This window comes from Tuber melanosporum, assembly GCF_000151645.1.
Source record: "Tuber melanosporum whole genome shotgun sequence assembly, scaffold_20, strain Mel28".
NCBI lineage: Eukaryota > Fungi > Ascomycota > Pezizomycetes > Pezizales > Tuberaceae > Tuber > Tuber melanosporum.
This window is the reverse complement of record NW_003298864.1, coordinates 1,046,161-1,072,030: the sequence shown is the minus strand read 5'-3', so window position 1 is coordinate 1,072,030 and position 25,870 is coordinate 1,046,161. Positions and strand designations below refer to the sequence as shown.

General features: G+C 44.6%; 1 protein-coding gene; it reads left to right on the top strand.

The window, feature by feature from the left end:
- Window positions 1–983: 983 nt before the first annotated feature.
- Window positions 984–4,110, top strand: GSTUM_00005791001 (uncharacterized protein; the record flags this gene model as incomplete). XM_002837834.2 has 3 exons in its annotated part: window positions 984–1,291; window positions 1,350–2,052; window positions 2,127–4,110. The coding sequence occupies exons 2-3, from the start codon at window positions 1,421–1,423 to the stop codon at window positions 4,108–4,110; spliced, it is 2,616 nt and encodes an 871-aa protein (XP_002837880.1). The 5' UTR covers window positions 984–1,291; window positions 1,350–1,420.
- Between the last annotated feature and the right edge of the window lie 21,760 nt (window positions 4,111–25,870).

The window sequence follows — 25,870 nt, the reverse complement described above, 5'->3', positions numbered from 1 at the left end:
TGGCCACGTGAAGTATCATAGTATTGGAAGCGAATGCAGGATGTCTTCGGTCCCCCGGCCTCGCTCCGCCTGGACATGAGCAATCTCTCCTGACGATGAGGGATGGTGGAACGGGGTTAAATCTGAAGAGCGGTACGGTACGGTACGGCGCGCTTTTACCCACGAGACCGTCAAGCGCCGGTGGTGGTGCTCTTGAGGAGGAAGAGGAGGAGCAGGGTGTTCAAGTTCTTGCGTGCCGAATCCAACCTATTGGTACGGGACTGTGCTCGAGCGGTGTGACTATGGTTGGTGATTTTCTCTTCCCCCTCCTGCCTCTTTCCTTTTTTTTCCCCTATCTTACCTCCCACTCTGGAGCACAATCGACCCTTCCAGAAGACCGCTTTGGGTATGATGGGATTGGCGTGGGGGGAAGAGGTGAGATTTTCATTATCCAATCGAACAAGTTGACAAATGCTCCTCCAGCGCACATTTGCTTCCCTGAGAGGGTTCGAGTTTTGTGACCGGTAATGTTTTTGTTTTTGTTTTTTTCCATAATACTCGTACTGGCATTTTTGCTTTTGTGATATTGGTTCATGTTTTGATTACCTGATACCGTTAAGGATCCATCGTACCCACTTTTACAACCCGATTCCGGGCCGTGGAAGATACGGGCGCTTTGGTGAAGCTGTCCGGAATTTTTTGCTCCGCTTGAAATGGAATGAATCAGATACATCCCAGTACTGTACCTGTACTAGTACATGGGGAAAGAAAAAATGGGAATGATTGTGGGGATATGGGGATGAGTCCTCTCTCCTTCTAATGGTTACTATTTGTCTGACCATCCCAACTATCACACCCGAGGTCACGGCGCCTTGTCCTTGGGGCTCTCCTGCTGTAGCTCTTGTTCTATTTTTTTTATCTATTTCTCTTTAACTGAACTTTCCTTCCCTGCGGCGTAAGGTTGCCCTGGTCCGCATTTCTTCTCCAGTCACTGTGGGGCGAGCGAAACCCTAGGCTGTTCACAATTACTGTACATTACTCTTGCTGGGATGATATATACTGTAGCCTGTGTACTACACTCACCAGCCGCTAAACTCGCGATAAGCTGTTCCCGAACTTTCAAAATAACGGTGAAAAGGACTTCCCGTGGTTGTTATCTTTCCCCGATTCTTCCTCTTCCTCCTCCTCCTTTCTTACCAATCTACACCTCCCTTCCCTCCCCTCCCCACCAATACTTCCCAAGGGATAGAGATAACTCTCCTTTCAAGACCCACTCACTGGTACAGCACACGCTCATCCTCAACCCGTCATCGTTGTACCTCCCCATACAAAGCCCGCTATACTTACTACCTTACTTACTCCGTGCCTAGAGACAACCGCGGGTGAATAGTAAACAAGCTCCGGTCGCGCCTCCCCCTTCCCACCTTGTTTCATTTAAACAATGAAAACGAAACCTCCATCTCCAACTTCCACCCCCGGGACCCTTCCCAAGAAATCCCGACCGTCAACTTCACCCACAAGCGGTAGCAGCATACCTTCACCCACTACTCATCGCCCAACCTTCAACGCTCCATCGCCCTCTGCATCCTCATCCACAGCCTCACCGCGACGACGAAGTTCGGGTGGACAGATTTCGCGCTCCATCTCTGCCTGTAACCGCTGCCGCTCTCGTAAAACTAAATGTGATCAATTATTCCCGAATTGCTCATCGTGTGCCAAAGCTGGCGTGGAATGTGTGGGGATCGACGCGGCGACGGGAAGGGAGGTGCCCAGGAGTTATGTGGACTGGTTGGAGAAGCGAGTGAGGTTCCTGGAGCAGGAGATGGGGATTTCTAGTGACGGTACCGAGTCTAACCCTAGCGGGACCGGAGGCGGGGGGGTTAAGCGGAAGTTGAGCAACGCTCCCTCGGAGGAAAGGAGGGAAGCGTCGGAGGAGCACGCTAGGGATGATGGAAGAAGAGATAAGGCACTACATTTACGCCCGGATATCGACAATCTCGTCAGTCAGGTCGGCCTTGTGAGCGTGCAGGGCACTAGCGCTCCCGGCTTCCTGGGAGGGACTTCGGGAATCTCGTGTGTGGCCTTGTTCCTTCAATGGTTGTGGTACTGGTTTGGGGTATTGGGGTCGACTAACCTTTTTGAATTAGTTTTGCCCGCTTGATGTTTGCAGCTGTAAAGACCACAAACAGGGACAACCCCCAATCCTCCCAACCGACATCTATCCAATCTACCCCCGCCGGTTCCTCTCCCAAGCCTCCCAATGCGGACTCCGAGGTTGCGGCGGATTCGTCCACCCAAATCCCACGCAGCCGGCAACGTCCCGCACCAGCTCCATTCCCTCGCCGTCAGGTAGGGGAGAATTATGTTGACATATTCTTCAACCAGGCCAATCCGCAAACGCCAATCCTGCACAGACCATCATTTGAAAAAGTGTTCCGGCAGGCGTGTTCGAAGATCGAGGAGGAGGGAGGGAATGGGTTACCGGCGAATGGGGGCGCAGGGGGAACTAGTGGGGGCGAAAAGGATCACCAACACCGTGCGGATTTGTATTTCCTGTACATGGTGTTCGCCATCGCTACGGCAATGTCTTCGCGGACGGAGGCCTTGCCAGAGCGGTATCATGCGTCGGCGATGCTGCACATGGACTCCCTTTTCTCGTCCATCGCACTCACAAATAATCGTCTGGATGGGTTGAAGGGGATACTACTCTTAGCTTTGTACTCCATCATGCGACCTGCAGCCCCAGGTGTATGGTATGTCGTTGGCGCAGCGATGCGGCTGGCAATCGACCTTGGCCTGCACCAGGAGAATCCGCAGAAGGCGGAAAAGATGTGGGACCCGCTCACGGTCGATGAGCGGCGACGGCTCTGGTGGTGTACATATTGCCTTGACCGGCAGATCTGCGTTTACCTTGGACGACCGTTTGGGATTGCGGATGAGGCTATCGAGACCCCCTTTCCCGTGGAAGAAGTTGATGGGTGGAGCGACGCGCAGCAGATCGAAACGGGTGATGATGATAAGAGAATCAGGTCCTGTCGAACAGTATCGATACACATCTTCAAAATCCGCCAAATCCAATCCGAGATTCAACAGGTTCTTTACCAGTCTGTTTCGGCGCTTCCCCGACGATTTGCCACTGTCGAAGGGTGGCGCAAGGACGTTGAATCGCGGCTAACGTTATGGTGCGACTCTGTGCCAAAGTCGAGAGCCGAAATGAGCAACTGTGGATATAACCTCTCCTTCATTGATCTGAATTATCAGCAAACACGACTGCTCTTGCATGGGCTATGCCCCACCGTCTCAACTCCATCCACGGAAGCATTCGAAGTGATCGCCGACTCGGGGAGTAGAATAATAAGGCTTTACCGGCAGCTCCATCGCGAGAAATGCATCAATTATACCTGGCTCGCGTGTCACAACCTTTTCATGGCGGGGACATCCTATCTTTACGCCCTTTGGCACTCCCGGGAGGTGCGCCGCAAGACAACCGTCGAACAGATAGACTTCCACAACCTAGCCTGTGTCGACGTCCTCGGCAGCATGATAGACAAGTGCCCAGCGGCCCAGGGCTGCCGCGACGTCTTCGAATCACTCGCCTCCGCCACCGTCCAACTCTGCGCGAGCGAGTGCTCAGTTGAGCATCCAAGCGCCAAACGCGTAAAGATAGAATGGCAGCAACATCAACACCAGAAGGAACTATACCAGCAGCATCAACAACAAATCTTCGAACACGAATCCCAAGTCATCAAGAACCTCCCCACATCACTCGCGAATATCGTACACGTACCCAGTCCTCCGCCTGCATATAATCACCCTGCACCGCCGCCCACTTACAGTGACGCTGAAATGCTCATGCCGCCACCACCGCAGCCGTACAGAACGGACCACCACAACCCTCACCAAAGCCACTATTATGATGCAGCCCTCCATGGAAACCCGGTGGAAATGATGGCCGTGATGGATGGCCGTGGGCTCTTTGAAATGATGCGGGAGGTTGGCACCGCCGACCCATCTGCCCTGTGGGAAGGAAATCCCGCTGGGGTCGCTGGTGTGCATTATGGGGCTGGAGGGGGCATGGGAATGGTTGGTGGTGGTGGTGCAGAGCTTTTTGGGAATTGGCCAGGGTTTTGAAACGAAGGATAGATTTGCTTGTTTGGCTTCGTGGGAAACTTTTTTTATTTTGTTTTATACTTTTTGTCGCTCTTTTTTTTCCTCCTTTTTCTCTTTGCTATGTACCGTATGGGAGTTTTAGTGTGGACTTTTTATTTTACTGATTATTTTTCACGACGGGAACTGAATCTTTTCTTCTTTCTGCCAACCTTCGAGTTCTTAAACTGTAGTAGGAATTGTGAATGATTTCGATTTCCACATCGTATAGTGGAGTATGGTGCTCCCCCCCCCATTCTACCAGTCCTATACACAACCTATCCACCCCGTAGCTCACCCGTGGCGGCAGAGCACCCCAATATAAACCCGAGTGCCCCCTCGCACAACGGGCACAGACACTAGAATCATAACCCAGCACTCGTCGAACAATTTGCTCCGTCCCCCGCCAGATTTCATTCCCCGGGTATGATACCTCTACCGCGATCTGCCATGCATAACCCACCACGCCACTAAACATCTTCCATATCATTTTACACCACACACCACACACCGATCCTACCCCCTCCCTCCACCTCCGTCCGTCCATCCCCATTTTCTTCTCCATTGGCATCGCTGGGGCGTGTGTACTTCCTTGGATCCCTGCCTGCCGACCGATTACTCTTCCTCGGTTGGCTATAAGCCAAAGTGATTTTCCTCTTGCGCTTCGTGTTTTCTCAGACTACTATAATTCATACCCTTTTATTGTGGACGGTAATACCCTATCAGTAGACATTCTCACGCGATTGTTGGCAGCAGATAGAGCCTGGGGCGGTGGAGCGTCAAGATTACCAACTCCTAATCTCCTTTTCTGCCAGGTATGGTGCGGGGGGCGTCTATAGCGTGCACCAGCCCCGTCTCGAAATGTAAATTCCTTAAGAAACCAGGGTAAGGCAATATTTAATCAACTCTTAAAAGCTCCAAATTTCAATTCCCATTGTCTTTGTCTTTGTCGTTATTTTTGCAATACTTTTCAGTGTCTATCCCGGAAAGAAATTTAAAATCAAAAATAATATCACAATCAACCTACCAGTTTTCCTCCGCTCTTCCATTTTTCAAGATAACTTCTTCTGTTTCTCCCACCCCATATCCGCACACACACCTACACACATGCCGTGAATACAAAACACCATTCTGATTCAAGATTTGTTGACATAGCTACACACCAAAGCATTGCACAAGGGGTCCATAAATCAATTTGGCAGCGGCACACACTCCGGGACAAGCAAGACCAGCCAAGGTCAAAAGGTATATTCGACGACAGGACAGAAGGCGGGAAAGCCTGTGATGGACTCCGTTTGCTAAAACTGAAAGCGTGAAAGGCTCCTTTGGTAAAGCTCGTAAGGTATAATGTAATATAGTAATAGTATGTCATCTGTCCCACTTTTCAAGCCGAATATCTACAAGAGAATATTATTTGTTTGTGAAAATATAAATAAAAAGCAATGTCTTACCTTACTGCCTTACTATATCATACTGGAAATGCTGTACGGGGGATAAGAACGAAAACCTCGTATCGCCAACGCCCAAGAGGGAAGAACCTACTATGATACGCCAAGCTCCTGTGCTGTGGAGTATCGCTCGGACTGGTGTTTGGATAAAAGTGTTGTTCGGAATGCGTTGGAATGGCGGTTGGTATGTGAAGTAAAATAAATCGTTCGGTAACGTGAGGAGAGAAAAGTATAGATGGAGGAATGATGGATAAAAACCAGCAGGAGATTTTCTTAGGCGCTTAATTGAAAGGTCAGAATTCGCATGTCATTTTTAAGTAGATAGCAAGGCCCTTTTATCCCAAGATGATCTACATCTTGTCCGGTGCCTGTGTGGATGAAAATTTTCATCTCCGGTAAGGGGACTAAAGTCTTGTCTCTTTGAAACAACAAGGAAACAGAAAAGAAACAAGAGAGAAATTTTCACTGCAAGGAGATAGAGAGGAAACAGTACGGAGACAACAGGGTGATAACAGTTTCAGACATCAAGTAAGGTATAACTGAAAGTTCGTGAAGATCATATAGGAAACCAATAGTAGGTATGAAATCGAAACCCAGGGACAATATTCCAACAGTATGATACCGAGGATTGTGGTGTGGGCCTCTTGAAATATGGGTTTGATTCTTGGGCCAAGAATCAGTGGCTCCACTGAATTTGGATGTTTGTATATATATACAGTTTGTATCGATCGCTATTATTGTTTTGATAGTGATTAGTGGATGAAATGATACTCTACTTAAGGTTGACTCCGGCTTCCAAGGAGCTGTCTTATGACTACCATAGGCCAATTATGGTATCATTCATTATTCGATTACCCAGTAGGTGAAAGAGCAACGACTGCCTCTCCCCATTATTGGGTAATGGTGCTAGCACATATACTACTAGCAAGCTTGGCCTCCGCATACCAGAAATGATGGCATTGCCATACCACCCGCAGAGATCGTTATGGGTAAAGTATTTCCACTCCTGACCACCTTCCCGAATAACTATCATAATATTGGATTTATTTTATTTTATTTTCTACCGGGAGATAGAGCACCCGCATCTTGCTCGAAACACCGAGCAAAAGAAATACCTTCTCGCCAAAAGCTTATATATTTTCTACAATAACATGACACCGGCTATCTAAGCTCACCTAGCCAGTTACAGAAATAACAAAACACTTGAGAACCACTCGCAAGGGAACGTTCACAGCTAATTGTATCCGAGAACTAGGCAGCAAGATTAAGATGGCAGCTTACGAAATGCTCAATAAAGTGTTTTCCAACATCTCACCAGGCGATCTGGCGCTAGTACCCCTCTCTCTCATAGAAGCACTTTTTATCATTTCCTCCAAATGGCGACGCATGGGAGGAAACTCTAATTTCGTCCGATTCCATTACTCATTGCAACCTATCCTTCTCTCCTCCTTCTGGCAGAAATTTTGTTGAACTTCCATGCGCTTGATTATATCGTTTTACCGAGCTACCATACTCAGAGATCCCTTAGCGTTGCCCTTATTGAGCACGAACAAGTAAGCAACGGCCAAGAAAAGATGCTTAAGGATTATCTTTTAAGCGTTCGATAGTTTCCGGTCAATGGTCAATTTCTCCTTCCCCTCTCCCACCCTCCCTTGCATTGCCTGCTTTACTTGTGGAAGTCGCATTGTTGGCAGTTACTGCAGTAGATATCGTGATCACAATGTTATGTCCGGCTGTTGCTTACGGAGTATCATACTTTGTAGTCAAACCCCCGAGGGATGGTTAGTTACCCGGCCGGATGTTGAGAATGTGTGTCACGTGCGTTGCAAGATCTTGGAGTTGCTTCGCTGTTAGGGTACAGTCGTGTCCGGAAAGTTTTCGTACCCTCGCATGGCAACCGCACAACCACAACCTCCAACCATAAAAATTTGTAAAGAATTCAATTAAAGAAAACATGATAGTATTGCTAGTAGACAATAAAAAAACATTATTACCATTTTGTATGGCCTCCATTTGCATCCAGTACAGCTTGCATTCTCTCAGGCATCCTATCTATCTATCCATCCAACTTCTCTTGGGGAATTAAATCCCACTCTTCCTTTGCTGCCTCAAACAATTCAGCTGCACTATGAGGCCTTCTTTCCAGTCTGGAGAATCGCTTGGTAAGGGCTCTTTTGAGCAGTGCCCATGTGTTCTCAATAGGATTGAGATCTGGTGAGTTGGGTAGCCAAAGGAGTTTTTTGTAACCACAGTCTGCTTCCAATTTTCGATTTTCCTCACCACCATGCCAGGAAGTATTGTCTGCAGCTAGGTAGATATTGTCAGAAGGTCTATCCAGACCCTCTATAAAAGGGACAAGGTAAGGCTGGTGGATCTCAGTGGCATATTGGTGAGAGTTTAGGCCAAGTCTATCTCTTTTACTGGTCCTTTCCTCCTCCCTTCTCTTTCTCACAAGAATTAACTCAGTCTTTCCTCCCTTCATCATTGCAGCATATACTTCAATGCTAGTCCTTCCAGACTTAAAGCTAGGCTTTAAGTTTTTTTCTTTCAGCTCTTCACCAGGTCTAACTCTGACCTTTCTGCCTGTTGGATTTAGATCATAAACAATAGTAGCTTCATCCACAAAAACAACCCAATTCCATGCCCCTTTCTAGTTCTTCCTTCTCCTAGCAAACTCCCTTCTTTTCTCCTTTTGTCTCTTTCTCCAAAAAGGCCTTTTCCTAGGTATCAGAAGATTAAAACCAGCTTCTGATATGATCTTATCAATAGTGGTTTTACCAAGACCAATATTCGCTTTTTTGGTAATTTCGCATAACGCTAAATGAGGCTCGGCATCGATAACTGACTCCACTATCTTTCTTTTTATGTCGGTAATCTTGGTTGATCTTCCAACTCTTTTTGCATGGTGAGTATTTCCACCCTTGAATTTAGCTCTTTTAACCACAGACTGAACAGTTGACTTGGATGCACCTAAAGACTTAGAAATTTTGTCATATCCCATATCTGTATGTTTATACAGAGTATAAATTTCCTTATTCAGGTCTTCTCTTGCTCTTAAGTTATGTGGAGGGGCCATGGTGAGGAGGGTTGTTGTGGTAATAAGGTGTTATGGGGTTGCATCTCAGGGGTCCGAAAACTTTCTGGATACAACTGTACCATATTTTTTGCTATTAGCCGGAAATCTGCCAGGCCGTGATCTGCATAGCGCAAACCAAGTGCAGGGGTCCTGAGACATCAAGTTACCCTCCTTTGATAGAAGAAATTTCGCTAACAACTGTGACAACTATACTCAGTCATTCTTCCACCATTAGCCTACACCCTATCAGATGGAGAAAGAATGTCATCCAGCTCTTTCAACAAGAGCTCTGCAAGTTATTTCATGATTGCTAGTCTCTGAGGTTTTTTTCAGAGAAAATGTACACCTTGAACAGCAACTCCCAGTAAGGCTTTTGGTGTTTGCCGGGAAATCTATGGAGAATTTTCCTAGATGGGGGGGACTGTCATTGTCCTATAACTGAGAAGCTGAATGATAGTGTCCGGTATGAGTCTCTGAGAGTTCTAAATTTCTTTTTACCAAAAACTAATCGCTTGTCTTAAATTATCTGTGTTGCAAGTCAGATTTAGTGGGTTCTGGCCATTCAGAAGTGGAAGTAAGAGTGCAGTTCAGCCAATACAAGTGAAAGAATTTATAAGTATATTATCCACCTCAACTATTTCTATCCTTGAATAAATACATAATATTAACTAATCTAATAATATCAGGTGGTGAGGAAAAAAAAAAAAAAGACAGGTGTTTTTAGTTATAGGAATAAGGAACTGTTGTGTTGAAGTTGATGATATCTCCACCGATAGCGGAGGACTTGGGGGTTGATAGAGATGCGGTTGAAACTGATAATGTATTTGACTTAGTAATGGAACACTTACTGGTTATGAGATACTTTTTAAAATCTGATATGTAAAATTGAAATTGAAATAGCATAGCCAGTTGGAGATCAAAGAACCTAATACTTAAGCATAATGTAGAATATCATCTCTAGTTTCAGCCTATGAAAAAATAACCTGTTTGTTCTGTAGATCAATATTGGTAATTGACCTAAAATTGTAATATATAAAGAATTTTCAATACCAACATTGATGAGTAATTTGACAGACTAAAACAAGTAAATTTGGAAATATTTTTCTATGTGAACTATTCTTACAGTCTGTTCTATAATACTTTAAAAAATTGTGGCAGTTCTTCTCTTATTTAACTGAAGTTGTTGATTTTAAGTTGTGGTTATTTTTGTTCTCATCTGATTACACCTCTCATACTATACACAAAGCAACTAACCTCTCTCATACTACCTCAAACACCCAACAAATATGAATGCCTTCCCCTAAGGATACCAGAGAGATATGTCTCCAATAAGCCCTCAAGGCCCATGCGGCTGATACAATCATTTCTGTCCACAAACTTTCTCTCCAGTTTGAAGTACCAAAATCCACCCTCTAGAATTGAATCTCACAAAAGACAATACCAGCAAAGACTACTCATGAATCGCAACAGCTCCTGTCTAACACAGAGGAGACGGCATTAAGTTTCTGTATCAAGAAGTGAGATGACTATGGATTTCCAACATGCTACAGATATGTCTATCAAATATTTCAGAGTCTTCTTTGTGTATGGGATTTGAGTAAACAAGTTGGAGAGCATTGGTTGAGACGCTTTCTGGATCACCATCCTGACTTGGATTCCAAAGTAGAACGATGTCTGGATAGAGAAAGAGCTCTGGCCACTGACCTAGATTCTTTTCGAAACTATCTTAATCACTTCTATCACATTCGGTGCAAGTTTTAAATTAAGAATGAAGATACCTAGAATACAGATGAGGAGAAATTCACTATTTGATTAGGTGGAGCAGGGATTGTGATCTGCCATGCTTCACACTGAAATCCAAGCCTTATCCAAGATAGTGATCGTGATTGAGTCACTATTATTGAAGCAATATTAGGTAGAGTACAAGTCTTGCCTTTCCTGATTATCTTCAAGGCCAATGCTCACTTGATGGGACACCACACCAATATTGAGATTGAAGAGAAGGAAGATGCATACTTTGCCACCTCTTCTAAAGGTTATACCAACACTGAAGTAAAATTTCAGTGGTTTCAGGAGGTATTTGAACCAAAAACACATCCTGCAAATGGTATCAAGTAGTATTATATTCTTGTATTAGATGGCTATTCAACACATGTGGAGAACTATGAGTTTATCAAGTATGCAATCGACCACAATATTTATCTTGTCTGCCTCTCCTACCATTCCACTCATATTTTCCAGCCTCTTGATATTGGCATCATTGGCCTTCTTATAACCTATTATAAGCAACAGCTTGAAGATCGTGTGTGTCAATAAGGCTCCTATAGTACTATCAAGAAGGGAGATATCTTTTCCATGCTTCAGAGGGCAAGGACTAAGACCTTTAAGCTTGAAACTATCAGGTCAGCCTGGTATGCCTCCAGACTTATTCTATTCAACAGAAATTACATTTTGAGTGATCATATCTTATTGGAAAAGATGGTTCCAAAGACTCCGTTTGTAACCAAACACCCTGGTCTTTGACCCTCAACAAAAAGAGCTGTTAGAGTACTTAAGATTGATGGTATTGAGCTAAGTAGTCAGCAAATTGAAGAAACCTCAGCCCATAAGACCTTCAAAAATCATTTGACTCAAGGTATTAAAAAGCATGTATTATTGATGCTGAAAGTATTATCTCAGAGCAAGAGGTTGATAATATACCCCAACTAGCAAAGCTAGCCAAGGTGGATAGACGACAACTACGCGATGGACTTCTACTTAGTTTCAAGCACTTGGCCAAACAGTATCATAAGTGTATAGAACTTGATAAGAAAAAGGTTAAAATAGCTGTAAAGTGTAAGGAGACCAAAGCTCTAGTTCGGAGAAAGGCACAATCCAAAACAAATAAAAGGAAGGTGATTTACCTGGATGATGTCTAGGAGGTTAACACATCCAGCTCTGATGATGAGGAGTCAGAGAGTAGTAGTAATGAAGAAATGGTTGATTCTCAACCATATTAAGAAACTCATAAGGTAAGTCTTCTATTTGGTTATTTTTTCACTTTTAGCAAAAATAATAATTTGCCTCTAATAGAGTTCTAATCCACATACTACTATCTGCTAGGTGAGGTCCAGAACCACCTCTACCTGTCCCTAGAAGTAGAATATTTTTACAATTCTTTCTCTCTTCAAAGATCTTGACCATGTAACTCAATCATAAATTCTCACTTGTAGTATATATTTACTCATAGATACAGCTATATTGCCTCAATCGAGATGATATTAAAGGAGGTTATTACTATGGATATTGGCTACTTGTATACCAATTTGTAGCTCATATAATGTAATACTCTCTGAGTTATAATGATTCTTCTCTCAAGCAGTTGTAACGAAGGTAGCTTAGCATGGAAAAGGTTTTCACATGACTCAGGATTATGAGTTATAGGTATGTTACAGCTTTACACATATGACTCATTTAGGTCATATGACTTATAATATTATGATTTGTTATGTTTCACACATGACTCGATTATGAGTCATGAGACGTATGCCTGGTGAGTATACTTTGCGAGTATGCCTTGCGGGTATGCCTTGCGCCTATGATTTATGTTTTGTACATAACCTTGTTATGAGGTCATAGGTTTCACGCATGTGACTCGGTCAAGTCATATGACTTGCTTATTGTGTTATGATTGGTTTATGAGTTTTTACACATGACCTTGCTATGAGGTCATGGGTTTTGAACATGTGACCACTTTGGGTCACATGACTACACGCAGGAAGAACACTATATAAGGAGGCCGATGCGGCCGTGAAGGATAGGTTCTTTACGCTTTGTTCTAAGTACTTTTCCTCGTCCTTGCTATCGCTTCGCTCTGAGCATTTTTTTCGCACCCATGATGGGCCTTGATGCCTTAGATTCTGGAGCAGATATCTGAGTTCGCTCAGTAGTTCCTGGAGTTCTTGGTGTTGAGGTTTGTTAGGCGTTGCATGGCGGATTACTTGTTTGCTTCTCATTTCGTCGCCTGCTGGTTATCTCATGATGCTGGCACTTTGAGCTATTCATCACAGTTGCTTACAAGCCCCTTTCGGTAAATTGTCTTTGGCTTCCTGTCTATCATCTACTCGCAGGTTTTGTGTTCATTTGTGGGGATTGAACATTGTGTTTGGGGGGATCACCCGTGTCGTTCTCTGGGCCAGCTCATATTCTTGTTGGGTTTTAATGGAGTCCTTAGTTTTCACAATACAAAACGTCCACAGGCTCACTTGATGACCGTCCCTTGTCCTCAACTTGTCGTACTGGCCACGTCACTCCTCAGGTGGCAGGGCAGTACCTGCCCAGCTCCTCCTTGTTACATTATGTTTCTACGGTCAGAATCCTATAGTGTTGTTTGTTACTGTTTCCTTAGAGCTTTTATCCTTGTGACATTTATTGTGGTTTAGTCATGTGTCTCCTCCTCACCTCGGTGGAGATGGCTTTGACTCTGAAAACTCTTACCCCCTGGTAATGTTATTGTTGCCTCCTGGGGTAGTGTGAGACGATTGGCTGCCAGACACTCGCGTTGTCTGTGTGATTGGGTGGTTAGGTTGTGGATTGTTGTTTGGCTGCTTCACCCATTGCAAGTGGGGCTTACCTTCTGTTTGTCTGCTCCTGTTTGTTCACCCACCCCCTTCATGTCATGTCAGTTGGAGGTGTCTCTTGCCCATTATTCGGTCTATGCTTGTTGCTGAACCTGTGGAGCTGGCTTTGGCTGGTTCTGCTGACTCTTTCCTAGCTTAGTTGTACTTCGGTTTAACTGGGTTGGATGGTGTGGCTGGTGCCGATGCCTTTGGGTGTTGGTGCTGCCTCCTTTGTAGCTCCTGGCTGAGGCTAGTGAGCCCCCTCGGTTACAAAGTACTGAGGGTTGGGGCTCTGTTGAGTGGCTAAGACCAGTGGCTACTTGATAGGGCTAAGTATGTGCTGCCCTGTGGCTGTCGGATGGTTGATCTGTCTGAGGGGCTAGGGGGCTGGATGGGCTCTGTGGCGTCTGGTGTGTGGGGCGTGGGGGGGGTTGATTGGGAGGGGAGAGGTACCTGCTAGCACCAGTCAGGTCTGCGTCAGGTTGGGCGAGGTTTAATTAAGTATTTCCAGTCTGGCTTGGGCTGTTAGGTGAAGTTGCTGAGTACTGTAAAGTTCCCCGATGGACCAGTTGGCTGATGGCCACCTGTGTGGATAGTGGATTGCGACCACCTGGTTGGACTTGTTTGGGTCTTGTGTGCTGAGTTTTGTGGGGTTTGTTTGGTTTGTTTGGTTTGACTATGGGGTTGGCAGGAGGAGGCATGGTACCACAGGTGGGAGATAAGCCACACTGACCTTTGTTGGTTTGTTACTACCTCTATGTATTTTCTTTATTAATAGTGTTTTGTTTGAGAGATAGGCAGCAGGTACAGGTCATCCTCACTGGTATGCTCCTCGGAGGCAACCAGCAAAGTGAGTTCATAGAGTCGACAGCTGAGCCTGCGGGTACGAGAGGTGGACATGTTAGTTGCCGCCTCCCTACTATTGTGGCGCGTGTGGATTTAGTTTGTGTGTTTTGTTTGGTTTTCAACTATGGTGGAGGTATCGTGGGACGGTATTTAGACCGGGTGGTAGTGATCTTATGATTGTTGGATGAGGAACCTGGTCGGGTCGGTCTTTTGCTCAGCTTCAGCTATGCTTAGTGCTGGTTAGCCTCATACCAGAGGGGATACGACTTGGACCGGGGTGGGCACTGGGTGGTTTGATGGTCTTGTAATTAGTTTCCGTGTGGGCATGACTCAGAGATGGCAGGTGCAGGGCCGTAGACTTTGTTAGCTTGGGATTAGTGGTATACTGGTTAGTAGTATCCCTGCGCCAGCGGGGGCTCATTGTATGCCAGTGTTGGCGATACGAGTTTAAATAAAATTAGATTGACTTCTAAGTACTTTTCCTCCTTCTTTCACCCGGTGTCAGTAGTAAAGGTTCGGTGTCAATCCAATCAGAGCCCTTGATTTCTATCTCACGATAGGCTTCAAGTCTTTAACTTCGAATACCTTTCAGGGACTTCATTGTTATACCTCCTCTTACCTTTGCTGGAAGTCTGTTCTTCCTTCTACTTATCCTTTCAGTTGTTCACTACAGTCTCCTCCTCACGATTGCAATAGCTAAGCAAGCCTCCACCCTCTCTACCATGTCCGCTTTACGTTTGTCGGTGGTTCTGTCTTGTGCTGTCGAGAAGAACTTCGCCCTAGAGGCCGAAGTCTCTCGCCTTCAGCATCACATCTCCGTCATTTTTCGGTGATTTCATCGCGCTGGAAAAAGGATATCTGCCTTGTCGGCTGCCCTTGAGAATGAACGTGCTATTAATTGTGGTTATCTCATGATGTTGGTGGCTAAAGTTCCCATAGTTATCCCTTCTTTACTTGTTCCCTCGGTCGCTTAGGTTACTACGCTGGTCTCGATTGGAGGGGGGGTAGGCTAGACTCTGAGAATTCTCAGGGTCTAGTGGAGGAGCTCCCTCGGGGGAATTTTGTGCTGCCAGTTATTCTGGCCTTCCCTGCAACTTCAGTTGTGGTTGGTGGTATGGGTGGACTGGTTCCTGATTCGTTGGGGCCGGTTAAGGTGCTTGCTCCTGGTTTCGATGAGATAGATCCTAGTATAGTGAAACCAGCTAGGGTGGTATTACCCCCTTTAGGGGGGCAGGTACCTGAGTCCTCTGGGGCTGAGCCTGTGGCTGATCAGGGTAATGCCTCTGGTGGCGTCCCTCTTGTAGCGCCGGGTGGTGATGAGAGTAGCCCGTTTACTCTTGTTACTAGACCTGCACCTGGGGGTGGGAAGAGGAAGAAAAACAAGAGGTGCCGGGTCAAACAAGACCCGACGTTACCTGTACCACTTGTCTGCGACTTAGAAGGGTCATCACCTTCACCGGTTTGCAGTAGCAAAACAGCTACTACAGAGTCCTTAGTGGGTTCACTGCCTGCGGAGCAAGCTGAGTAGTTAGGGGAAGAGTTGAATACATGGGCTTTTTCGGTCAAGTGCCGGTGGCTTGGGGACTATCTTGGTCTGGCTGCTTCCATCAAGGTTTTTAGGCTGCGTTGCTGGTACGGTACCCTACTGATTCTCTACGATGGTTTGTACCCCCTTGGCTAGGGAGCCTTCTGCCCTGTAAGTCAGCTTTCTCTAGGATCTATGCGCTTCGGAGTTGGGTATTTCTTTTGTTTGAGAATGGGGATGGGTGCCAGGACAGCCGGTGGGGTGTCCTGAGATCATTGAGTGGGGGCGCTCAGGTGGATTTCTACTGTGGAGGAGATTTTTGCTGGGTTACATTCATGTGGTGGTAGAGGAATTTTTGCATTTTGTACGAGTAACTTGGCTGGCAGGTAGGCTGGGCTGAGGAGAACTTTTCTTTACTGTTGATGGCTTTGTATTTAGTGTTCGTGTTGGGACATGGGGCGGGTATATTTGAGGTACAGGATTAGAGGTTTAGTTAGTTCGTAGTTAGTGGTATCCAGGATGCGACAACCTGAGGGTCCGGCCCTGGGGCTCGTCGTATGCTAGTATTGGTGGTCTGAGTTTAAATAAAATTAGATTGAATTCTAAGTACTTTTCCTACTTATTACTTTAACGAATATAAAACACCTTTACGATTTTTATCTTTATTACAACATTATCATTACGCCAAGAAAGACTCTTCGCAAAGAAGAGTTAGAGAAAGCTTACGATAGGCATTCCCGATAGAAGATAGAGGTCTTGTACTATTGGCAACGTAGGCAGAAGCCTAGTGCTATGTAAGACTAAGGAAAGAAACATAAGAAGAAGAGAAGTATCGTTCCCCATCACCAAGAACTAATCATCTGAGGGATCGTTACAGCAGTAGTGTTTTATGTGGTGTTCCATAACTAGTAAGTGTCCCATTACTAGGTCAAATACATTAGCATTCACATGTCTACTCATAGTGAAGGTTATCATGATAAGGAATCTCTTGGGGAAGGCTGCGAAACTTTTGGCCAGACTGAAGAGCAATTGGAACAAGAAGATTACTGGACCAGTCTCTAATCTCAAGATTAGTTGAGAATAATCCTTTGATTTTGATCTTATTATTGTGGCTACTGTAATGTGTTTGCAAAGTGCTTATCACGTTTCGGGGTAATGAACAATAGTTTAACAGGTGGCTTACTCTACTAGAGAAGAGGTGAGAGCTGTAACTACAAAAGGCTTTGAAGGTGTACTGAGAAAACAAAAGAGTAACTATTCAATCAAGTATATTGAAATGCTGTCTGTCAAGGTCTCCCTTTTCCATCGTGGAATGAGGCGATGTTTAAATACACAAATCTGTTTATCTCTAGTATTAACGAAACTAATCAGAGATATTAAGAGATACACCTTGGTAAAACTATTTAAGTATCAAAACGATACTTAAAATACAACATAACACAAACTAAGTATCAAAGTGATCCTTAAAACAAGACATAAAATAAAACCAAGTATCAAACGATACTTAAAAAAAAACATAAAACAAAATTATTAACTGAGTACCTTTACTGGTTACATTTCCCAAAACAAAGAATAAAACAGAACCATTAACTGAGTACCTGTACCAGTTACATTCTCCAAAACAAAACAACTGTTTAAACAAACAACACGTAATAATCATCAAAGACAGAGTAAGAGAAACTAAAAGCTTGTTAGGCGGAGACAACTTGATAGACTTCAAAGTTGTCTAGGCCAATTGAGATTCGTTTCTGTAGACAGAGACTGTTTAGGAAGGCTCGGACTTTGCTCATTTCATTTATGACTACTAGGAATGAAGAAAAATAGGTAAAGTAGGGTAGAATCGTAAAAACAATATTATATTGTTAAGGTCTCTTCTCCATTGCTTGATGATGTCTAAAGCTTGGGAGGCACTTCAATATTTATATTCCACATCTGAGTGTTCGTGGACTATATCTATTTATCATACAACTATGTACTTCTTCAATCGTAATTCGTGACGTCGAGTTTTCTTCCAAGGTGCGAACACCTGTGGACCCTGAAAATTATCACACTCTCTTTGGTAATTACAATATTTCTTCTTAGAAAGCGTGCTGTCCCCAATAGTAATATCCCGATTAGCAGAGTCTTTAGACTTATGGCCTAGTTCTTAAGTTGAACCGAGTTGGCTCTAATTGTCTTCGCCATTGATAAAATGATCAGTTTTATCCATGGCTATATCTGCAAAGGTGGTCGTCATTACAACCATCGTAGATCATCTGACTCCAATCCTTTGTAACTCCATACCCAACTGATAGATTTTCTCTGGATGACTTTCTATTAACTCGCAGGAAGCTATTCCACCAGATTGGTAATTAATCCCTCGGTTGGCAACCCTTGGTTGCTCTCTGGATAGTAGGTTTCAGTAACCATTATAGTATTGAGAATTACCCCATAGTTACGACGTATTCTGAAACCCAGTTGCAACACTCCGTGAAGTTCGTTGACTTCTTTGGTACTGTCTTTTTGGAGTTCTAGACTCTTCTGGTAGATGTAAATGTATTGGTCTCTAGTAGAGATTCTTTACCATTTGATACCATCTCTTTGTGCGAAACCGTCCTGTTACTTACGGCCTATACCAAAGGTATCATGTCTTTGAAGCCAAGCAAGTCTCTGAGTAGTTGACAGAACTACTCCGTTCCACTTCCCAGGCCTAGCAGAAGGTCCCCTCACATATATCCTGCGAACAGGATACGGACGGACAGACAGCGATGACGTATATGGTGTTATTCTAATACCTTCAATTCTGTGGTAATATAGTCACAGGATGCAACTGAGATTGATATATATGATGATGCGCGGGCCCCGTAAGGTAGCCGGTAGGAGGTGTTGGAGACCAGAGATTCTGATTTCGAGTGGGGTTACCCTACTTAGGGTGGTTTCTAGGTATTGGGTTCTGGTATTCCTAACAAATCTTCAGTTTCTTCTATAAACTCATCATCATAGGGGTCATATCAGGGACAAGTAGATATCCTTAGAAAATATCGGGAGTCATAGAAAGGTTGGTCACAGTAGTCACAAATACCAGCTTCATGGTCTACATGTACCTAAGTATTATTTCAATCAGGGCAATAGTCTATCGAGAAGATTTCGAAGTAGTCTTTAGGTTGAATAATATTACCATTCAACAATAGTCCAATAAGCTGCTGTTGCTGCCTCACATTGAGCTCCTCATAGTTTGAAATGATTAAGGTATTTGGATAGAGATTCATAACTAGCTGAAGTTATCCAACGTTTATTTCATTGCCTGGTTTTTCTTGTTGCTATTCTTGAATTCTAATTTAGAGTACGGTACTCAAAACCCATCTCTAGCTTCTAGCTCTAGCTGTCATTATTCAGTTTCTCGTATAGTCAGTGTCCAGCACATAGTGATGTAGTTGATTGTTTGTGGAAAGATATTGTCTGGCATGTTGGCTTCCTACCATTACTTTACCATGTCTAAGGTATATTCCAGTCCTTTCAGTGGTTCCTAGCTGTTCTTGATCGAGGAGTATTCTTTCCATTTGACTGGAAACTGATCATTTCTATACCAAAGGTAGTGGTCTCAGATTTCTTCAACTTTCTATTCTTTCTTCTTCTTAATGGTAATGGGAGTAGATTGTGGGTATATTCTTCCAGGTAATTTAGAGTTGTCATTAGAGTTGAAATGCTTGAAAGTGGAGGTATGGAAAATAGTGGTATTGCGGCTATACATGCGTCTATCTATTTGGACTGTGCAGTTCTCTGTATGCTCATTAAAGGATAAGACTTTAAAAGGTCCTTACTAGCAGGGCTATAGCTTCTTGCTGTATCCAACATTGGTGATAAATATATTCCCATAAACTATAAGCATATCACCTGGTGGGATAGGAACATGCTTGCATTGCAATTTCTGTACTGTAGTTGTACTCTGAAATTATGTGGTTGATTGCAAGAGAAGTTAAGGTCTGTTTCCAGAATCTGGATGTGAAATTGTAACGTGTTCCCAGGGTGCTAATCACGTTATCTGTAATAAGTACGATAGTGGGCAGGTGGCCTGCACTTCCAGAGAGGAGGCAAGAGCTGAGAACTAAAGGAGGCTTCGAGGGTGTACTGGGGAACAAAGAAGTAACCGTTCAACCAAGTATATTGAAATACTGTCTGTCGAAGTCAGCCTTTTCTATCGTAGAAATAGGCAGTCTTTAAATACACAAATCTGTTCATGTCTAGCATGAACGAAACTAATCAAAGGTATCAATTGATACTCTTTGGTAAAACTCCTTAAGTATCAAGGCGATACTTAAAACAAAACATAAAACAAAACCAAGTATCAAACGATACTTCAAACAAAACATAAAACAAAACCAATAACCGAGTACCCGTACCGGTTACATTCCCCAAAACAAAACAACTGTTTAAACAAACAAAACCTAATAATCATCAAAAGCGGAGTCTGAGAAACTAAAGGCTTCAGTTTCTGCTAAAAACTCTTCATCATAAGTGTCACACCAGGCACAAGAGGAAACTCTAAGGAAACACTTAGACTCGAAGAAATGCAAATCACAGTTGTCACGAATACCAGATTCGTGCTGTACATCAACCCAAGCATGGTCACAATCAGGACAGTTGTCTATCCAGAGGATTTCTAAGTAGTCTTCAAGTTGGATAATATCGCGGTTCAACAACAGTCCAACAATCTGTTGTCGCAGCCTCACATTGAGTTCCACATAGTTTGACATCGTTATAGTATTCGGATGGTGATTGGTGACTAGATAAGGTTGTCGAGAGCCTGCTCCATACCTCCATTTTCATCATTGCTACTTTCGAATTCCGATTCAAAGTATGGTGCCCAAAATCCATCTCTAGCTTCGAGTTCTGCATGCCAATGCTCAGCTTCTGGCACTGTAGGTGTCCAGCACATGGTGATGTAATTGATTGTTGGGGGGAGGGATTCATTTGGCATGTTGTCTCTTTCACACACCATTCGTTTACCATATCCATAGGGTGTTCTAGTCCTTCCGGTGGTTCCCAGCTGTTCTCACTCGTCGGATATCCTTTCCATTTGACTAAGAACTGATCATTTCCATGCCAAAGGCGGTGGTCTCGGATTTCTTCAACTTCCCATTCATCTTTCTTCTCAATGACAACAGGTGCAGGTCGAGAGTGGGTTCTTCAAGGGAACTTGGAGTCGTCATTTGGGTGGAATCGTTTGACAGTAGAGGCGTGGAAGACTGCAGTATTGCGGCGATACATGCGTCCATCCATCTGGACAGTGTAGTTTTCTGTATGTTCGTCAAAGGATAAGACCTTGAAAGGTCCTCGCCATCGGGGTTGTAGTTTCTTGCTGCGTCCAACATTGGTAATGAACATGTTTCCATGTACCATGAGCATATCACCTGGCGGAATAGGGACATGTGTGCGTCATCGTTTCTGAGCAGTAGTAGTACTTCGGAATCGGGTAGCCTTAACAGCTTGGAAGGTGTCATTGTGAATTGCTTGGTGGCGGTTTAAGTGGTCATCGGAGGCAGGGACTGAGGAGTTCTTGAATAGGGTTGTAGGTAGGAGAGGATATTGGCAGCCAAAGACTGCCTTGTATGGAGACATTCCCAAGGTATCTGAAAATCCGGCATTGATATATGCAGCGAGTTCAACAAGGGCTGGTTCTCAGTTGGTTTGTCATTCATTGATGATGTTCCTAATTCCGGTCTTAACCTCGCGGATTTTTCGTTCTGCTGGGCCATTAGTCTCATGTTGTCTAGGGGCAGCCATAATGTGGTTTATTCCGAGGGAGGTCAAGGTTTGCTTCCAGAATCTGGCGGTGAACCGGGGATCAGCATTACTGACAATAGATAAGGGGTACCCATGGGGAGTAAACAGGTATCGATGGGGGTTATTCCAGGTGTCTTTGGAGGAATCAGTAACCTTCATTGGTATGAGCCATGTGTATCCAGAGAATCGATCCACAGCTACCAAGAGGGTATCATATCCTGCCGACTTGTTGAAAGGCCCTGCGAAATCGATGGTGTAGGAATCGAATATTTCACAGGGTAGTTGGAGGGTCTGCGCTTTCCCTTCAGGTAGTTGTGTTCGCTCCTTATTTGCCTGGCAGAGTTCATATTGCTTGACAAAATCGCGGAAGTTCTTTCGCATTTCAGGCTAGTAAACATATTCTGAGGCATATTGGAGGTTGCAGTCCGCACTATGGTGTCCTTTGTTGTGGATTTCAGTGATTACATATTCCCTAATAGTCATTCCATTGAACATATGGCCTTTCGGGATGTATAGGCAATGTTCACCATAACAGGTGTTGGTATAGACCATTCCGTTAGATATGTTGTAGGGTGCAAGATCTCCATGCCTGGAGCTATCCATGGCTTTGAAGTAGATAGGGTCATGGCGATATCCTGTTATCATTTAGCTTCGAAAAGAGGAGGTTAATTCTTCTGTGGTTGATCTAACATCCCGTTCATCCTCAATCAGGGATCCTCTTGTTGGTTCGACAGGGGCATCTTCCTCCACAAAGGTTTCATAGAGCTGCCGGCGATGCTCAGGAATAGTAGGGGGTATGACTGAGACAATGGTTTCATTGTTGTATACTCGTAAGGGTCCACCATATAGTGGTTATGAATCGATTATCGGAGGAGAGGATAGCGGGGCTGACTGTGGGAGGTGTAAATAGGATATTGCATCCACGTAGGCTGCTGCTTGTTCGAGTGCTTCAAGACCTTGGTATCGTGTTGGAACAGGATTAAGGGTATGAGGAGGTTGGGTCGATTCATCTTCATCGATCATCTCTTCTGCCCCTTCTGCGGTGTCGAAGCTGGTGTTTTTGGAATCATCAGCAGGCATGTAGTACGGTCGCTGGTATCTGTTGCCGAACTTAATCTCAGTCGTGTGAAAAGGGCAGGTGTTGTGAGAACAGTGGGACAGGTGGAGTTGGCTTTGTTCAAGCTCGTGAGGAGGGGTGCTACGGAGCGTGCAATTGTCTTGCTATTCTGCAACAATGTCCTTTCCTTGTTCCGTTCCGGCAGCGTGGTACATGGTGTAAGAGAAAGGATTGGAGGGAGTGGCAGAGCTGGCGGTAGCCATCGAGGGTTCTTGTTCATAGGAGGTGTCGTCAGGGCTGTCCTCACTTTGTCTTGTGTGGTCATGAACAAGAGGAGGATCTGCGAGGTCTTGATTCTCATATAGGCGGGAGAGAGCATCAGCTAAATAGTTCGTTCTTCCAGGGGTATAGATCATTTTTGCATCGTATTTGCTGATTTCACCTATCCATCTTGTTCTTCTCCTTCCAGGTATTCTTTCTGTTTTAAGGTTAGTGAGAGGTTGGTGGTCAGTAAAAATAGCGAAGGTATTGCCCATCAGGATGTGGTTGAAAGCGGCGAGAGCATCAATCACAGCAAGGGCTTCCTTGTCTATTGTTCCATAGTTCATCTGTGAGTTAGTGAACTTCCTGCTATGTAATGCCGCCGGTCTTGCCGTTTCATGGGAGGCCCCTTGCCCAACCCATACTCCAACTCCAATATCCGATGCATCAGTAATTAGCCATATCGGTTCTGATTTACTATAGTCGATAGGTTGGATAACGTTGGCTTTTTTAATCAACTCCTTGATGTTGGTAAAGGCTTGGTCATGAGTGGGGGTCCAGACAAATTCTGCATTGCCAGTAAGGTCTGTAAGCGGCGCTGTCACAGTGGCGTGATGTGGGAGGAATTAGGAAATATAGTTGACTAGCCCTAGGAATCGCATGAGTTCTTTTTCATTCCGGGCTATCGACCATTCCGTTAAACAGTCTATTTTTCCAGGGGCTGCATGTATTCCTTCATCATCTATAACATGTCCTAGCATATCGAGTTTATCGGCGAACAGGATGGATTTGTTTCTGCTAGCGTAGAATTTAGCTTCCCTAAGTTTGGTACAAACCAAGCCTATATGGTAGGCGTGTTCTATTTTGGTGTTCGAGAAGATGAGAATATCATCAATGTAGACATAAACAAAATGGTGGAGGCATTCGCTCAGGAGGGTTTTCATAATTCGCATAAAGGTGGCGGGCGCATTCATATCACCTTGTAACATAACTCGGCTAATGAAACTTCCGAAGGGTGTTTTGAAACAGTTGTAGCGTTCACTTTCTAGATCTAACCTTGTTTGAAAGTAGGCATCACTTAGGTCAATCTTACTGCGGAATCTAGACCGTCCAACTGCATTTAGGATCTGGGTTTGGTTTGGGATAGCGGAGCTGTCTATAACCGTGTTTTCATTCGGTAGCTTGAGGTCAACCGAGGGGCGAATTCTTTCGCCATCTGCTTTGGGTTGAACAAACATAGGAGCGGCACCTGGGGCTTCTGCCCGGTAGATGACTCCTCTTCTTTGTTGTTGGTTGATCCAATCACAAAGTGGGCTTTTGTATGCATTAGGAATAGAGTAGGTGTGTTGGTTCTTAAGATTAGAGAAGTCTCGAAGGCGAATGTGGTGGTTCACCTCTCTCATAGGCGGTAGTTCTTCGGGTATTTGATCAGGGAAAACATCAGAGTATTCATCCAATAGTCATTGGACAGTTGCTTCACAGACTGTGGCTCGGTACTCTCCACTTGTTGGCTTGCATGAGACTCAGACCTTTTGGTCTGGGAAATCGATGGTTGATTCCCCACACCTGATTATAGCTTTGTGGCGGTTCAGGAATAGCATACCTATTAGGGCATCGTATTTGGCTAAATTTCCAACCAGCATTTCTTGGGGGGGTAAGACTGCAGAACCAAGTCGAATAGTCGCACTACAGATTTTATGGCTTGTGGATCGTGATCCCTTTACTACTATATTGACTAGCATGGGTTGGTTAAGGCCTCGAGTTGGGAGTCCATGGATAGAGACAAAGGCATTACTGATCATATCTCTTCCGATTGCGCCAGTATCGAAAAGGACTCGAGCCTTTTTACCATTGATCAGGATAGTACCTTCCAGCGTGGTGTGTGCTTTGAATATAGCCGGAGGTCGAACACTGTTGCATTCCACATCGATATATCCGATATGGATCTCTTCATATTCGTCGGATTGGGTATTATTGCTTTCAACATTGTTGGCTGATACCTCTTGCTTAATTGCCTTTTCTTTTCCTTTCTTCATAGGACAGTTCTTTGCCATGTGTCCTGTTTTTCCACATTCAAAACATTCTCCTTTCTGCCATCTTGATTCTTTGGAGTATTTTGTTTTCTTCTTGAAAACCCGTGGGGTATCGTCTTCAGAGTTGCTGGAGGCTTTGTGCCGTGGCGGGCTGTTCCTATTAGAGGATATCTGTGTTTTGTAGGTCTTGGTCTCATGGAGAATGGCGTCCTTTCGTTCTGCTCTTGCAATTATTACTGCAATATCATCTCCGTCTTCCTCGAGTGGTCCTACTTCTCGCCAGAGGGTAGGATGCATAGTGTCGTAGAATCGTCGCTTCAGGATGTATTTGAACATACTTCCTCTCTCCATTCAGTCTTTATACATCGTCAGGTCCGTAGCCACATCGGTGATTCCCTTGACATGCGTTCCGTTAACTTGCTGGAGCTGGTTGAATTTGTTGTATAGGAGGTCGTTGGTTATAGAGGATTGGAATCGTCCTTTCAGGTAATCAAGAACTGTAGTTCCTCTTAATCTTACATTCCCGCCATATTCCTTATAGCATTGGTGGTATGGGTCGGTTGCCTTTCCTTCGCAAAAGGATCCAATGATAAGTCCGGTTGTAGGGTCTTCTACATCTTTTCCTTGTAAGAGTAGGAAGTGTGAGAGTTCCGTTGCCCATCGGTCAAAAGCTTCGGGTTTGAGGTCTTTTCCTTCTCCTGTGAACTTTGCTGGGAGGTGGAGTTTAAATTTAGGGGGTTCAAATGCTGCGGGTACCTCCTCTTCTTCAGGCCTAGCCCGAGATTTTCCTCCTCCAGAAGGCCCTCCTCCTGTGCTAGCCATATCTGATTCGCCGCTGGATTCGGGGTCGATTGGAAGTTCAAAGGAAGCTTTCTTTGCTGGAGTAGAAAGAGATTCTCCTGGAGGTTGTGTATCTTCCGTGATTGCAGGATCGCCCGGCTCTTTAGCAGAGCACCGGGGTTGTTTCTGTCTTGTAAGGTCTTGCCGTGGGATTTGCTTCCCACTCCTGGTTGTCAAAGACTCTATCTTGGGTTTGAGATGAAGTCGAATGTGCCGTGATTCTGCCGCTTCTCTCCGTAAGCGTTCTGGGGTGAATTGATAGGTTAATCTGGCCTAAATCCGGGGACAGGTTCTTAAC